At 43.4% G+C, this 17,150-nt stretch overlaps 1 protein-coding gene across 1 annotated transcript; it reads left to right on the top strand.

Moving 5' to 3' along the window:
- Positions 1 to 10,091: 10,091 nt before the first annotated feature.
- Positions 10,092 to 12,380, top strand: SERLADRAFT_362778 (uncharacterized protein; the record flags this gene model as incomplete). Its single annotated transcript, XM_007321090.1, has 4 exons — positions 10,092 to 10,398; positions 10,447 to 10,956; positions 11,012 to 11,471; positions 11,821 to 12,380. The coding sequence occupies 4 exons, from the start codon at positions 10,210 to 10,212 to the stop codon at positions 12,378 to 12,380; spliced, it is 1,719 nt and encodes a 572-aa protein (XP_007321152.1).
- Positions 12,381 to 17,150: the final 4,770 nt, after the last annotated feature.

The raw sequence follows: 17,150 nt of genomic DNA, 5'->3' as shown, positions 1-17,150 counted from the left end.
CTATTCCACGTGGCACTGTGCCTGTGTGGCGCAAAGGTGAGTCTTTTTGAATATTTGCTTCATTTTTGACACCTGTCCATGCTACCAATCAACTTTGGTGCATGACAATAGGCTGTGCTCTATGATATCATCAACCACTACTTTTATCAGCTGTATAGTACAACATATACAAATAACCTGTAGTAGTATAAATATTGCAATAGATCCAGGAGACTCCTCAGCAAGTCCTTCTGTTGTTTACCCACAGCTAACTTGGTCCTACCACTAAGGGGTTTATCCACTTCTATTTCCATCACACTTGCTTGTCTGAGTTGTGTGCCAGAGTATCAAAACTTTGGTTGTTACACCTGGGTCAAATGGGTATGATTCAGTAATAGTGGTCAATTGCTTCTCAAAGGAAGTTGTGTTCATACCCACAAATAAAACAATTACAGCCACAGGCACAGCAGATTTATTTAAAGACTTTTTATGATTTACACATGGATTCTCAATTAACATATTACTATACTTGGTTGGTCTAAAACCAGTATAGCCAAGTGTGGACAAAAATAGTACAAGTACCAGGCAATATATATTAGAGTAGGGCTATAATTTATATCTTAAACACATTATTATGAAGGCTGTGTTATTATGAATTTACATCGCTGATGCTAATTTCCCAACAAGGTCTAAGCTCCTTACACCAACAAAAAAAGATAATTATGTATCTAGGAATTACCCCTATTTGATACTTTATTATCCACATGGTGGTCAAAAGTCTCACAACCAGCGCATCTATACTTAACCTGGTTGCCTATTTTTTCTTCTTCTAGGGCCTTAAACATGGGATCAATGTGATACAGTGAATACCTAGTCTTTTACACAAAAAAACCATAACACTGTGTTCTGCAGTAGTTAGAAAGATACTTAGAATAATATAAATACATGGCCTTGTAGTAGATGTTGAATAAATACTTTACTGGATTATTCAGAAGAACATGCACTAACTATAATAATGAGAAATTGTTTTTTGGCCCCAAACCAGTTCTTACACAATGTCACATCACGTGGTGATTACTATATAAAAGTATTAAAAAATGATAATTAGATTGCTCAAGGAAATGTACCAGTTGACCATTATCATGCATCTTCTTCCCCAAATTTATCCTCATTGTCCTCAATTTTGCTCCCATCAGCTTCACTTCTCTCCTCTGCAGGGTGTTGGTCAAGGAATTGGACTTTCAGCCAGTGGCCACTTGGGCTTTAGCCACCTGGCATGCCTACCCTCCTTTTTTGCCAATTTCTGCTCACCTTGCCAGCTCAATAGCACTTCTGCATGTTTTTTCCATTGACTCTGTGCTATGCTCTTTATAAGCTCTCTCTCTTCTTTCTGCCTGCAAGTACTGCAGCATGGCTCTCCCTGATCTTTTTTCTCTGTTGTCTGAGCCACTTCATGCTGTGTTACTGCCTCATAGAAAACACTATCAGTGCATAGTCAGGGTAGACCATCACACACAAGCCCCCTTTTATTCCTTTCTCTCTTTTTCTCCTATATTTCTAGCTGGCTTTGCACTTTTTCACAATAGTTTGCTTGCAAGACATTTTCAGCTTACATATATTGCAATAACTTCTTGCTTCTGCTGGATCACTTTGGCCTCCAATTTTTGGAGTGCATCTTGCAACTGCCTCTCATACATATTTGCAGGACTTTGTGATAGCAACAAATTGTGTCCATTTTGATGTCTGAGTGGTGATATTACTTTCATCACATAGCCAATGATGTATGAGCTTGAGCAGATGGGACTTGCAGTGAAAAGAATAGACACTGAACTGTTGTCTGTAATAATAGAGTAACTAAGAAATATTGTGAGTTTGTTGTAATGGTCTATAGTAGCAGTTTGACATACCTCAGTCTATTTGGAGAAGACTGAGGTTGTTGTTACTGATGTATCCGAATTTTGCTATTCGAGTGTGGGAATTTAAGATTATGTAATGTGCAAAAAAGTGAAAACAAGGAAAATATGTAAAGTGTTCAGTGATAGTTTGTATAGTAGTAAATGGATACTAGAATGATTGTAATAAAGTCTATACCTCAACACACCCCCTCAAACTGAACGCAACCCCATGATTCCTGCAAAAAATTGTAGCTTGGGACGAGCCAGAGGTTTGGTTAGAGAGTCTGCAGGCATGTCTTCAGTAGGACAGAATGCAAGTTTTATAAAACCTTGTTCAACGACTTCACGGACAAAATGAAAACGAGTGTCTATATGCTTGGTTCAACCATGGTAGACATTGTTCTTAGATAGTTCAATGGCACCTTGATTGTCACAGTAGAGAGTGATTGGGATGGTGGCTGTGATAGCTCGATTTCGCTCCATAGCTGTCTGAGCCAAATTGCTTCTTTTGTCACATTTGATAGGGCTATATACTCGGCTTCGGTGGTGGAAAGAGCTACTATTGGCTGCATTTTAGAGTTCCAGGATATGGCTCCTCCGTTGATACGAAAGAGATAGCCAGAGATTGAGTGTCAATGGAGATGGGATGCGAAATCTGTGTCAGAGAATTCTACTAGTCCTTTGTTTGTACTGCCTATGATTAGGCAATGATTTCGAGTGCCTTTGAGACAGCAAAAGACTCGTTTCGCTGCTTCCCAATGGATCGGCTTAGGGTTTTACAAGAAATGAGATAGAGAGGATATAGCAAACAAGAGGTCTGGCCTTGTGCAAAGAGCTGGATACATTAATGAGCCAATGGCTTTGCGGTAAGGTATTTTGCTCATTTCGTTCATCTCTGCAGGAGTGATGGTTGTCTTGTCATCTAATAAAATGCTAGGTTGCATTGGCATTGCAACTGGTTTGCAATTGGACATGTTGAATCTGTTGAGAATGGTGTCAATATATGCATGTTGACAGAGTGATATAGTGCGAGTGTTTCTGTCGCGTTTGATTTCAATACCAAGGAGCCAGTTAATTTCTCCTAAGTCTGTGATCTTGTATTCCTGCTTTATGCTGTTTTTGAAGTCTTTGGTAACAAGCTTTGAGTTGCCTGCTATCAGCATGTTGTCTACAGAAACGGATACTAAGATATCATTTTGACCTTGATACTTTATGAATAGTGCACGGTCGTGTTGGGACTTTTTAAAACTAAGGTGTTCAAAGGTCTTGGATAGCTTTTCGTACCATTGCCTGCCTGCTTGTTTTAGTCTGTATAGACCCTTGTTAAGTTTGCAAACCAGACTCTTTTGCTGATCGTCGAGATAGTGTGGTGGCGGATGCATGTATATGTCCTCGTCAACACTAGCATTCATGTATGCACTTTTGATATTGATTTGATGTACCTCCCAGCCTTGGGCTGCCACATGTGAAAGGACTAGGCGGTTAGTGGTCATGCAAGAAACTGCAGAGTAGGTTTCTGTATAGTCAAGACCGTAGACTTGGGTGTTGCCGTTTGCAACAAGTTGTACTTTGAACTTGATTATCTCACCATTGGGTCCACGTTTGATGCGGGGAACAAAGTGACAGTGTATGATGTTGATGTTTGGTGGTGGTTTTACAAGCGTCCAGGTGCGTAGTTTTTCGTTTTGTTTCAATTCCTCATTAATAGCCTGGAGCCATTCCTCTCAATTTTGTCCTTTTAACGCTTCGCCCATTGTGGGTGTGTCGTTTTTGGGACAAGTGTCAATGGCCGTTGCTGCAAATTGAGTGTCGAAGTAAGCGTAGTTGTTGTTGTCTTCATTGGATTCAGCAATTGCCATGATTGCGGTGGCTAGGCTGACACATCCTTCGTGTAGTGCCTTGTAATAGCCGGCTAGCTTTGGCTCGCTGCGTCTGGGACGGTTGTTGAGCTCTTTGACTGCTTCAACAGCGTCGTTTTGCTCGTTGGGAAGGTTCTGAGGGAGTTTGACAAGTTGGATTGGGACCATTGGACCTGGGATAGGATGGATGGCTGCTGGTAAGTTTGGATGTGGTTGTTTGACAGGTGGTATAGCCTTATGCACAAGGTTGGGATGAATAGCGGCCGGTAGGTTGACAGTTTTGTTTTGCTGTTCATTTGCTGACTCATCATTTTGCGAGGATTTGTTTGGATCAGCGAATAGACAGTCCAAATCGTTGCCGCCTGCATTCGGCGCAGGAATGAGTCGTTCTTCTGGGTTGAAAACAATGTCGCGTTCGACAGTTATGGTGTGTTTGTCCTGCCAGTAGATCCTGTGGGCTTTTGACTCACTGTCAAATCCTAGCCACTTTCCCAATTTGGCGTGCAGTTCGAGTTTTCCCGCACCTATGTCTTTGACATATGCGGTGCAGCCAAACTCTCGGATTCCACGCAGGTCAGGTTTTGCGCCATTTACCATATCATATGGGGTTTTGCCACCCAAGCTAAATATCACAGCTGGTGGCATATTTTGCTATCTGCATAAATAGCAACCATGACAGTTATTGTCTCCTTGTTGCCACATCTCTGCTGATAGACTATGTGTGCCAGCCAGAACTTGTTCTCAGGCTTGACCTCCACCGGTACCTTGTAAACCTGTCTCATCCAATACCCTGTTTCCTTTGACAGAGCAAAGTATGTGCTTTTAGTTTTTTCATTAACTACTTGGCCCCTTACACTATCAAGTCCCTTTGCATAGTAGGTCCCAAGTTTTCCTTTATCCCCAAGCACCGAATGGTTTGTCCAGTTATTTCTAACACTTTTGAAACAGTCTCCAATCCAAGAATAAAGGATCTTATTAACATGTTCCCTGAGTATTTGGTGATTAAGAGAAAGTCCATGGCAAGTTATATCCTTTGTATACTTGATAGCTATCTCTGTTTCCTGTGGAATTGACCATCTTTTGCTAGCATTGAATGAGCTAAATATTTGCTTTCCTTTCACATAGTTTGAAAATGCCTTTGAATTAAGTGTAACCTTGACACCTTGTTCTTGAAAATGGTCTTGTTCAAACCTCTTAACAAACCCAGATAAGACCTTTCTTATCTATGTCCTCCCCTTTTGCCTGTTTATCCTGATACACAAAAACTGCTCTCACTATGAGCCTATCTTTTTCTTTACAGGAAAGTTACTTTTTTTACTCATTAAGATTAGCATGGCCAGGCATTTTACTTAGTTTTCTGAACACTGCTAGCTACCTAACACAACTTTGTGGTGTGACAAGACCTGTGACCATTATATAAGCAAGTTCAGATAATTTAGAATCATCTATCATGATTTTAGCCCAAAATTTTCTTTCATCTTCACCTGTCATATCCATATTGGAAGGCATAACTCCAGAATTTTGAAGAGGACATTCCTCATGTCCAAACCCCCTGAATCTTTGGCACTCTTGGGATTATGCTCCTTGTGTCCTGCCAATTGGCATAACCCTGTACCCCACCTCCACATACAATTTCCCCCCGCTAGATAGTTGTCCACATGGAACTCTGTACCTACATTACAAGTTACTCCTTACAAGCTCCCAGTCCTCCGACAGTATATAAGTTGTAGCTCCTGTACTCTGTTCCCGCAGTTTAAATATCAACTAGATTCCCTTGCCTTTACTCAAATCCCCTTCTAAGTTTTCTGGTTCTTCTCCAAAGGGCCTTTACTCTACTCTTTTTCATCCTCTACTCTCATCTGTTCACTTTAACGGGTTAGGGACCAAGGTCCACAGAAGGGCCTAGCGCACAAGCTAAGTCAGTCTCCAATCCCATACTCTGTCCCGCTCCCCACTCCATCTCCGCACTCCAAGCTCTGCTTTCCTAAAGGTCACAATTCTGACATCACTATACAACACTTTGAGTACTCAATGTACTAGTAGGGAGGGAAGATATTTTTAAGGGTGTGCAGGATAACCCTAGAGTATCAGTTTGGGCCCAAAAAAACCTTTCTCTAATGTTGTAGCCAAAATACCAAGTTGTAGCTCACATATTTTCCAATCTACCAGCATTTAACTTGTGATCAAACACAAATTTCACCATGCTGTGGCCACCCATATATGCATGAGAGGTTTATTCATGTATCTTGTTAGGAATCAATTTTTACTATTACATTCTCACTATGTCATAGCTTTCAGACTCCTTCCCAACTACTCTGCTGGCCACTGCACTAGAAGTCACTGTTGGTAAAATATTACTTATCTCTTTCTTTTTTCTATTTTCCCTTCATACCCATGGTCTATTTTATTTATAAAGCAGGATACTCCCTTCAAACCTACAAGGAGATATCCCACTCACATAGCTTCATTAATAAGCTTTGTATGAGAATACTTTGGAGGAAATTCAATAAGCAGGAAGGACTATAGCACAGTATCCTATAATAGGATTACTGTTTTAGCCAATTGCACATTCCTCTCATGAGAAATCTTCCACATGCTTATTAATTATAATAGTTGTACCACTTCATTTTCTTTTTCCTATAGGTTGATTTTAGGATCAGACATTATTTTCCCTTTTTGGCCTGATTCTTATTATTCCCTATATAAAGAGTAGCCACTTGGTGTATTATTCTTTGATTCAATATTAGTTTGGATTTGCACCTATACAAATACTCTTCAGTCAATGGTACTCAGCACTACTACCTTATCTTAAGGGATTAACTTGTTGTTGTTGATTGTTATATAGCTTTGTATTTGTTGCCTGATATATCCCTCACTCAGATGTATGTAAAAAAAATAAACCATTCAAATTGTGTAATAAGTACAATCTGATCAATCTAATCCACTGTTTCTAGGTGAGTCAAGGTGATATTAAGGGATCATCTAAAAAAAGGGGAGATAGTAGTCCCAAGCACTGTGTACATGGGAGCATATTCTTTTGCTTAGTTTTACTCACATGTTTTTTTGTGTGGAAAGTGCCTAATGCTTGCAGCAAAACTGCAATATGTGCAATTTGTGATACATAAGTATAACAGCCTGAATTTGATCTACTGTCATATTTGTGCCACAGGCCAAGGAACCCAAACCTCTGAATAGTCAGAAACCCCCAAGTCCAAACTCCCAAACCTTTGGTCTCCCTGGGAATTGTGCCCCTTGTGTTCTGCCGTCCGGCATGCTTCTGTGCTTTGCTCCCATACAATACTCTGAATATCTGCTCCAACTTTTACCCTGGACCTTCAGTCCACCATATGTTTCCTCAGCATGTTTTCATGTTCCTCATGGACTCTGTAGTTCACACCTTATGATAAACTCCTCTCACATAAGATTTCTCCTTGCTAGATAATTGTTTGTATAGAACTCTGTGCCTACATCACAAGTTACTCCTTACAAACCCCACTCCCTCTGATAGTATGAGTTGCACTTATGGCAGCTTTGCTGTAAGTGTCAGGCGCCTGCAGCACCTTCCACACCTGTGGCGCTACAAAAACCACCTAAGCAAAATGACCGACACAACATGGCTGACACGTGACTTTTGGGACCACTGTCCCCTTTTTTTTAGATATAAGTTGTAACTGCTGTACTCCATTCCAGCAGTTCAATTATCAATAAGTTCCCCACACCTTTTACCAAAAATTTTTCTAAGTCTTCCAACAACTCTGAAGGCCATGGTTCTGGCATCTACCCCTCCTGTATGAATTGCACCAGATTCTGAGTAGGAAAATTCTACATGCACTGGAATAATAGTAAAACATCAAAATACAATATGTGAGGTTAAGGTTTGGAGAGTGGCAAAAGGAATGGAAACAAAAAATCAACTGCCCCAGTGAGGCTCGAACTCACGACCTTCCGATGATCCGCTCGAACACTTCGAACTTAACAGTCGGACGCTGTGACCAACTCAGCCATGGGGCACATGTTTATGTGGCTCCATTTGAGCTTCCATAATCCGCTACTGGCCGAAACTTGAGATATTCGTACCCTAAGAATAACCCTTGTGAATGATTAACCAGCCAGTTGGTTGATCATTCATCGGGCAACGAGTCGAGCAAAAACAACTCGTCGAGTTCGAGTTATTGCATGTCAAAGGAAAAAAGTGGTACATGAGATGCATGTTCGCACAAACAAATTATACTATGTAGCACTATAGATCATAATCAACTGGACCCACTCTCTCGCTTCGGAGCATAAGTATATAGTGCCAATGAGTTTGCAAAAGCTTTTTCACGCTGGGGGAGGCGGAGGTTGACCACCAGGTGCAGGTGGTGCACCGTCGGGGGTAGCGCCCGTGTATCCTTGAGCGTAATACTGAGAATATTGCTGCTGCTGGCTGGCTGCCCATTCTTTGAACTGCGGCGAGTTGACGTCATAGCCATATGCAGACCTGTAGCGCCAACCAACATCACCATTATTATTCCATATAATGCCAAGATAAATGAAAATCTTACCAATATGCAGCGTATGTGTCCTGTGCACTGGTATCTCCTGGTGTTTCCCCGCCTGGATACGGCGCTGAGCCGCCCGGTGCAGGAGGTTGAGGGGCACTGCCATCTGGAGGAGGCGGCGGCTGTTCGCCGGGTGGTGGGGGTGGTGGAGCATTGGCTGGAGGCGGGGGAGCGTATCCCTGATTAGCAAATCCAATACATCAACAACCAGACTAGCATTGATTCAAAAAAGCACGGAAAACATACAGCCATAGCACTGTATGCGGCATACTGAGCTTGTGCCTGATGCAGTTCCATTTGCTGTTGATGAAGTTGCGTTTGGGACTTGGCGTGTTCTGATTTGACGACCTCGAGCAGGTCGTCGGTTAGGACTTTGGCACGGGCTACTTGACCTTCGTCAGGTCCTCTGGTGGACGGTCAATATTATTCTATGAGGTTGAAGATGGGCATGAATACGTACGTTATATGTATATGCATAGGCTCGTCGGACTCGCGACCCGTCTCCTGATCCACAAAACCTGAACCGATACCTTTTATTTGTACTCTTGTTCCTGTCTCTTGTTGAATGTATTTCACGAACATGCCCTGGAAGAAAGACATCAGCAATGGCGTAGACAGGTAGGATGGTGAGCTTACCGATGGGCCAACCACCTTTGCTCTCACGTTAAAGTTTCGTATAGTCTCGAGGCCGACAGGAATCTTCTCTTCAGGCCATTTTCGCTATAATACGAGCAATATGTAAGCAGCGTTGGCAAATGGGTAGGATTTGATAACTGTACCTTTTCTCGCAAGCGATCTTTCTTGTCTTCCACCAGAGGACCGAGATCGATAGCTATGAGCTCGTTCACTTTATCCATAGCATCCTGGAGCATTGCCTGTGAAGACGCAGCGATATGAAGGTATAGCGGAGGGTCTTTTTCGGTCGCTTTCGAGCGGTCTGGGTACCACACGCCTTTGGTACTTATCGAAGCACCAGTTTCTTCATGTATCTTTCAAAAAGAAAACACATTAGGGTCAGTTCCTCACTTGCTAACGGGCTACCGACATCAATTATCAGCTAGAGCTATCCAACTCACCTGCGTCTGTGTCGACCCCTTGGTGAGCATATACCGATTCCGGACGTCATTGATATCGATGTCATGCGTGAAATCCCCATCATGTGGATCCTTTGCACCTAGCGAAAGACCTCCCCCACCTCCAGCGCTGAATTGAGCAGCAATCTTTGCAGCAATGGCGGCGGCGGCGGCAGCAGCTTCAGAAGCCGTTTTGCCATCATCCGCTTTTGAAACTTTGGCGGGGTGGTCGCTGTCTTCTGGTACAGTGTCCGGTGCAGCCTGATCCCATTTTCGTTTCGAAGACATCTTGGTGCGTGTGTTGTGCTTGACGGTGGCGAAGACTGTAACAAAAGGCTTATAGGTACTAGTAGTAATGGGGAGACGAGGAGGTGTGACCGAACCGTTCGTGCGTCACGCTTTTTCGCTTGGACGATTGTTGAGAAATCGGTCATTGCAAGGGAAATGGCCACGGGCGGACCGAGGGAAATCATTTCATGACTACGTATATTATAGGTCTGTCGAGCGTCACGTCTCCGTACCATCACTTTCGATACAATTACTACAATGCCTGTTCGCTTCGTCGCCTACACGCAAGACGACCCCAGAGCTACGTGTTATCCGTTCTATGTGCCAGAGGGGGCGAAAGTAGCAGACTTGAAAGCGGCAATTCGTGTCTCTGGGTCACAGACGAACCTTGGAAGGCGAGGGATCTAATCTTATAAAGGTCAGGTCTTCATCTCCTATCAGCATATATTGCTCTGTCGTGCTCACATCCTTGTGCACTGTGGCGAGCTGTCCATGGACCCACCAAACACACTTTTTAACCGTGTTACAGAGTGGCTTCACGAACATTCTGACGACCTAGGAATGACACCAGCGGATGAAACGGCATTTCCCCACAGGTCCTGCGTACGAGGAGGAGAGGAAGGTCGATATAATCGTCGTGACCAATTCCAGAATGTGCTACGTTAATCAGCCGTTTCGCTCGACTTACTCAAAGTATCTTGAGTTTGGGAAGGTGGTGCCAAGTTGCAGGCCCTTGACATCACCCGTTCTGATTCAATTCAAAATGAGTTCTCTAGCATTTGCTGCTGGCAAATCCTAATATCTACTTCAAGTGTCTGTCCGGAAGGCAGCCAATGTTAGAGACATTAGATCGCCATTGGGCAAAGAAATCAAGCTACTCAAGGACAGCTCTGGGTCTGTGTATGGTGATCTATACATTCACAGGCCAGCTTGTAACTATGGTCCACATTCTTCGCTGTTCCACCACGCCTTTGCCAGGCTCAAACATCGTCTAGACCGTCTCGACGATCCCACGATTTGGCAGCCTGATTCGGAGCCAAGTTCTGAGCTGCTAGGGCTTTGCCATAGCTTCATTTCGGGCTCCGCTGAATTATACGAGAATGAACCGCACAGAAGGGTCCTTTTAAAGCCTTTCTTCGAGAGCGTTTTACTAGATCATGGCAGTTACGAAACCAAATTGGATGATCGTGGGGGCATAGTAGATGCAACTTGGGGTGATCCGCTTATAGTCATCCGCGAAGACAAGAACGAGCCGGGCGTGGGAGGGGACAGTTCTTTACAAGGCTGGGTATGTTTTAGGAAAGCTGTCGCTCAGGAATCGGTACGTTCTGACAAATATTAGTGAAGCACCATTTAAATTATCATGAGTCTTTTAGTACAAGCCATACGTTCAGAGGTCTAATTGCCCCGTTGTCATTATCGGCGTCACGGGCTCCCGTATTGAAATATTGATTGCTGTGTTTATCGGCGGAGTCTACATGGATAAGCTAATTTCTCAAGAACTGTACATCGACGCATTCCAAGCAAAGTTGGTCCTACATGTAGGCCGCATGTGTCAGGCCCTACGCCTCTGCTACAATGACTGGAAGGAATATTATAGAGCGCTTGACCTAAAAGCGGCACGAACTACTAGACACCTGTATCCCAGCCCGCTTCCCGCCAGAGATTATGATACTGTTCCAGCCCTTAAGTACATGTGCAAACTATCACATGGCGGACGATGCATCCAAGTCATGCAGGAGGAGCGCAGAGAGGAAGCAGACGCCGAAAGACCCTACGCTATATACCGAGCAAAGATGATTGATTCGGATGGCGAGGCGGATGTCGTAGTTAAGTTTACTGTTAGGAATACAAGTGCAAGCGTCCACGAAATAGAGAGGTGGCGCGAGATGTTGGAGCAATGACCGAACTAGGCAGGCCTAGTGAATGGAATGGCCCGTGCGCCATCAGATGGCAATTTTTTGTTTTGTTTCCGTTAGCTGATATATAGCTCTTTTTCATCGATAAGACACCTCAGAGTTTTCCGTCCAACTCTGAGGTGAGACATCTTCTATTCTATGTAGTTTCACCTAGCTCACATTAGTTCCTCATGTAGTCTTTTACGTTCTCTAGGTGCTTACAGTTTTATATATACCTCAGAGTTTTCTGTCCAACTCTGAGTCTTTTACATTCTGCTAGACAGAATTTACCGCGAGGTACAACAAAGCGGCGCATAAACTTCTGGAAACAGAACAACTAGCTCCCAGGTTGCAATACTTTGCTCGCCTTATCAGCGACCATTGTATGGTCATGACGGACTACATTGAGAGTCTTCCAATATCTGATTGTCTGAAACAGAAGAACTACCTCGATATCCTTGACCGCGTTGAGAGGGCGGTGCAGTTGCTCCACAGGGGAGATTTGGTGTTTGGAGACCTCCGTCCTCAGAATATTGTACTCCATCCAAAAGAAGGAGCCATGCTGATGGATTTCGACTTTGCTGGAACGCATGGTGTTGATAGGTATCCCGCATCTTTCGATACTAACAGACATCACAGGGACGTACGCCGTTACGGCATTATGGATAAGGAGCATGATATCTTCATGATCGGCGAGCTGAGGAAGATCCTGGAAAGGGCAAATAAATCAGTATATTTCTATCCTTGTCATTCCCTGTATATGAATGGTGCAATATTCCCGGAGTTATCTACCGATCTTGTACACCCAAATGTTAAACTACCTACTGTAAATGTAGTTGGATTGTAGATGAGATAATTGTGTGGAGTTTAAATTTGGCATGGCAAGTTTTTGTAGATTGTTAGACATGTTTTCATAGCTACAGTCTGTTGGTAGTCTAAATATATGCCTTTTTTGAATGCAAGTCCAGAGGAGGTACAACCTTTGGCAAACCTTTCACGCTGCAGTTTGCTCCTCCCAACATGCCATTTCAGTTCATACCAAGTGAGGCCACATTGAATATAGGATGCCTGTCAGAACTGTGACTTTCAGAGTAAACCACACACAAAACAAACTAACACACAATCCTCCCAGATTCCATGGAACTTGCTTATGGGCTTTGCTGTAACGACCAAGAGTTTCTTACTCTGGTGCACAACTCAGACAAGCAAAAGAGAAGAGAGAAGAGAGAAAGGGATCACCCCTTAGGTTTCAATGGGTTAGTTGTGCTAGACAACAGGAGGACTCGCTGAATCCTTCCCCTTGTATTGCTCCTGTATATACTAAAATACATGAGGTACTGTACAGTTGTAAATAGAGTTTAAAGTCCGATGTTTAGCATGTGACCGGTCACATGATGAGTCTAGACATTGGTCCGGTGTTGTGTCACATGACTGGTCATGTGACTATGAAAAGTTCGAAAATGTAAAGTAAAGTAAATGGTCACATGACTGGTCATGTGACTTGGAAAAATAAAAGTAAAAGTATGAAAAAGGTGAAGTGTAAGTAGGTACTGGTACGTCAATTATAACATTTGCCTCCTAAAACAGTGGAGTGGTCTGGTTGTTTGTGGGGTGGTATGTATAGCAATCCTTTAAAGTAAAACCCAGAGATGTATGGGTGTGGGTTTTTAGGAGGAGGGATAGTTGGAATATAGAAGATAGGGGCCTTATGACGAGTACGGAGAAGCTCTACCTTGTTATATGATCTACCTTGCTAATCATAGCACAAGGTAGGTTTGAGAACGAGGAGGTGACAAGGTTCCCAGTGATAGCAGGCTCCTGACGCTGTCATGCACCAAAGTTGATTGGTAGCATGGACAGGTGTCAATAACAAAGCGAATATTCAAAAAGACTCGCCTTTGCGCCATACAGGCACAGTGCCACGTGGAATAGTAATTAATATTGCCCTTTTCGAACTTGTGGCTGATCAGCACCACCTCTATTAGGCAATCCAGTCACGCTCACCTTTGCTTTTCCATCCGGTACTTTCGGCATTTCGGTATTTCGGCAAATTTTCGCGTCACCACTGGCTACACATTGCATTGCGCCCTTGCTTTTGTCGTTTCTCTTACTCCCCTTCCTTTGCCTAGCCCCACCATGGGCCCCTTCCTCTCTTTTTTATTCTCACCTGATGGTCGTTTCTGGATCCCCATTCTAATCCACCTTTTCGTCACCTCCACCCTCCTCCTCCTCATCTTATTTGCACCCCCACCATTTCTGATGTCACCACTTCCTATCCGCTTCCATCGCCGATCCGTAGACTACCACGTGCCACTGCTGATATCAGCAAAGCCCCGGCGGCCGGTTCAAATAGGGCAACAGGTCCATCTTCATGACGTCGATCTACCATCATATACTATCAAAACATTGGTCGCTCGTCTTGCCTGGTTGGAGCGTGGGTGGGTAGTTTTTGAGCTGGAGAAGGTTCATCCCCTTGCGTCGCCCATGTTCATCGCTGTCCCATTCACTTGGGTACACTTATCTTTTGTCCATCGTCTTCGCTACAGCTACACCTATCACACGCTGCCTGGGACTCACTTGTTCCAAATTGGAACTACTCCTCTCCCTCCCTCGTTTGATCAGGTGGTCCAACACAACCAGTCCATTGGTAAGGCCATGGAACTGTCGGATTTGGACTAGGTGGTGGACTGGTGGCTCCAGTTTCTTTTTTTTCAGCAGAACATTCATTTACAGTGCGATTATTTTTGATTTTTGAATCATTTTTATGGACACATATTTTTTTAGAATGCCTGACTGACAATAAAGGAACTGTGTTGATACTGATAGTGTTTTGCCTTGCCCTTTTTTTACTGCATCTTCCCATGACATCATAATTTTCCTGCTCTCTCTTTGCTATTGGACTTTACTTTATGGCTGTACAAACCTGTGACATTACTCACAGCATTCATTGTTCTATCCCTTTCTTTTCCTTTTTTTAACAATCTTATCCTGTACTACCTATGCAGGATCCGTCAGCGTACATTTCTTCCTTCATGTTCTTTCTCATTCTTTTGCACAGCTATACTGTGCATAGCCTACTTTTCTTTTACTATATAAACCCCTGTATTTTACCTTGTAAAAAAAAACAAGTAATCCAATCCAGACTTCTTCTCTACTCTCAAGTTCACTACTCTGCTACTTGTGATCCAGTGTGGTCACAACACTTCCCACTTCTACCATTGTTAACTGCTGTCATCGTCACTTGTCCCTTTTGAAAGTGATTGTCATCCCCTTCGATTAGAGTCCTTCTGAGCACTACAGTTTGTGCGTCAGGAGCCTGCTATCACTGGGAACCTCATCACCTCGTCATCCTTGTTGTTTTCAAACCTACCTTGTGCTACGATTAGCAAGGTAGTGCTCGTCTATACTCGCCACAAAGCCCCTATCTTTCTATAAATTCAACTATCCCTCCTCCTCAAAACCCACACTCATACACCTCTGGGTTTTACTTTGAAGAATCTTTATACGTACCACCCCACGAACAACCAGACCACTCCACTGTTCTAGGAGGCAAAGCCCATAAACAAGTTCCATGGAATCTGGGAGGATTGTGTGTTAGTTTGTTTTTCTGTGTGGTTTTCTAACAACAGTTCTCATCATCGACACCGACAAAGTCGGTTCAGATTATGCTATGGATGTGGCCAGCCGGGCCATATTGCAAGGAACTGCCCTCTGAAGAAAGTTGCAGCTAGAGAAGCAACCACAACCCAGGAGGAGACAAAGACGAAGGATTTTCTCGAAGTTTCCTTAAACCCACGTGCCGAGAAATACGCTAAACCACATTCAGCAGAATGGTTGGCTCGACGAATGAAAGACCAGAAAGAAGAAAGAGCCAAAGCATTGGTTCGGAACTGGGCCTCACCCCAGTGTTACCCACATATCACGACAGATACAATCAATTTTCTCAAGCAGCACAATGAAGATTACATTGTAGAGCAATTGAATGTGATCAAAGATTTCTCATCCCTTCCCCCATCTCACCAATGCAAACTCTCACTACAATGCCAATTATCCACAATTAACAATCACCAGACGCATGTTATACCAGTTCTGATAGATTTGGGATGCACAGACTCCATCATTGACGAAGCCTTTGTTTGGCAACACAACATTTCCACGAAACAACTTCCAACTCATGTTATCGTTTCAAATGCAGATGGAACCAAAAATCGCAGTGGACCTCTGACAGAATATGTGACACTTCGCCTAACTGTGGCGGGTTACACTGAATTAATGGATTTCCTGGTCACTGGACAGAGAGAGACCAGAATTTTATTAGGACACGACTGGCTACGTGGCACAAATCCCAACATCAACTGGCAAACAAACACTATCACGTACCCTTCTGATGATATGGAGTATCACCCTGAAGACGGAGATAGAGTCATCGCTGTAGACTTACAGAGCAGGATTGACAACGTATCTCAGACCAAAAGCCAGCAGATTGCAGAAGAATCAGAACGAGCAAAGTCAACACTCATGTTCAGAGATGTCGTTCCCCCATTTTATCATTGTTTTGAGCCAGTATTCACGAAAGCGTCACTTGATAAACTACCCCCATGATGGGTCTGGGACCACGCAATTGAACTTCTGCCGGAAGCCAAAGGTCTAGACTGTAAAACATATCCACTTAACCGCGATGAACAAATCCATCTTAACGAGTTCTTAAAAGAAAACCTGGAGACAGGGAGGATTAGAGTATCAAAATCCCCTTATGCATCCCCGTTCTTCTTTATCAAGAAAAAGGATGGATCTCTCAGACCAGTACAAGACTATCAGAAACTCAATGCCCTTACGATCAAAAACCGATATACATTACCCCTCATTTCAGAATTGATAAACCGGCTCAAAGGTGCTAGATTCTTCACCAAGCTGGATGTTTGTTGGGGATATAATAATGTTTGAATCAAAGAAGGAGATGAGCACAAAGCTGCCTTCAGAACTAACAGAGGATTGTTCAAACCTCTAGTTATGTTCTTCGGACTTACGAACTCCCCAGCCACCTTTTAAACAATGATGGATCGACTTCTCCGAGACCTGATCAACGAAGAATCTGTCATTGTATACCTTGACGATATTATGATATTCACTGATTTGCTAGAAGAACATAGGAAGATCGTATCCAAAGTTCTTCAGATACTCGCAGACAATCAGCTATATCTCAAACCAGAGAAATGTGAGTTCGAGAAGAAAGAGGTCGAATATCTAGGAATGATCATCTCTCATGATACAATTCGCATGGACCCGCTGAAGGTACAAGCAGTCGCAGAATGGCCGATACCACGCACAAAGAAGGAGTTACAGTCGTTTCTAGGATTTTCAAACTTTTACAGACGATTTATCAGAGACTATGGAAAAATCGCAAAACCACTGACAATTCTCACCGGTAAAGTAGTTGGGAATGGGCCAAGGACCAACAACAAGCATTCAATGCTCTCAAAAAGACAATCACCACCTCGCCCACGCTCGCAATCCCTAACAATGAAGATCCATTCAAGGTTGAATGTGACACCTCCAATTTGCGTCGCCCATGTTCATCGCTGTCCCATTCACTTGGGTACACTTATCTTTTGTCCAT

Source organism: Serpula lacrymans (genome assembly GCF_000218685.1).
Source record: "Serpula lacrymans var. lacrymans S7.9 unplaced genomic scaffold SERLAscaffold_10, whole genome shotgun sequence".
Lineage (NCBI taxonomy): Eukaryota > Fungi > Basidiomycota > Agaricomycetes > Boletales > Serpulaceae > Serpula > Serpula lacrymans.
Note: the sequence above shows the minus strand (reverse complement) of the source record. Positions and strands in the feature narration are given on the sequence as shown.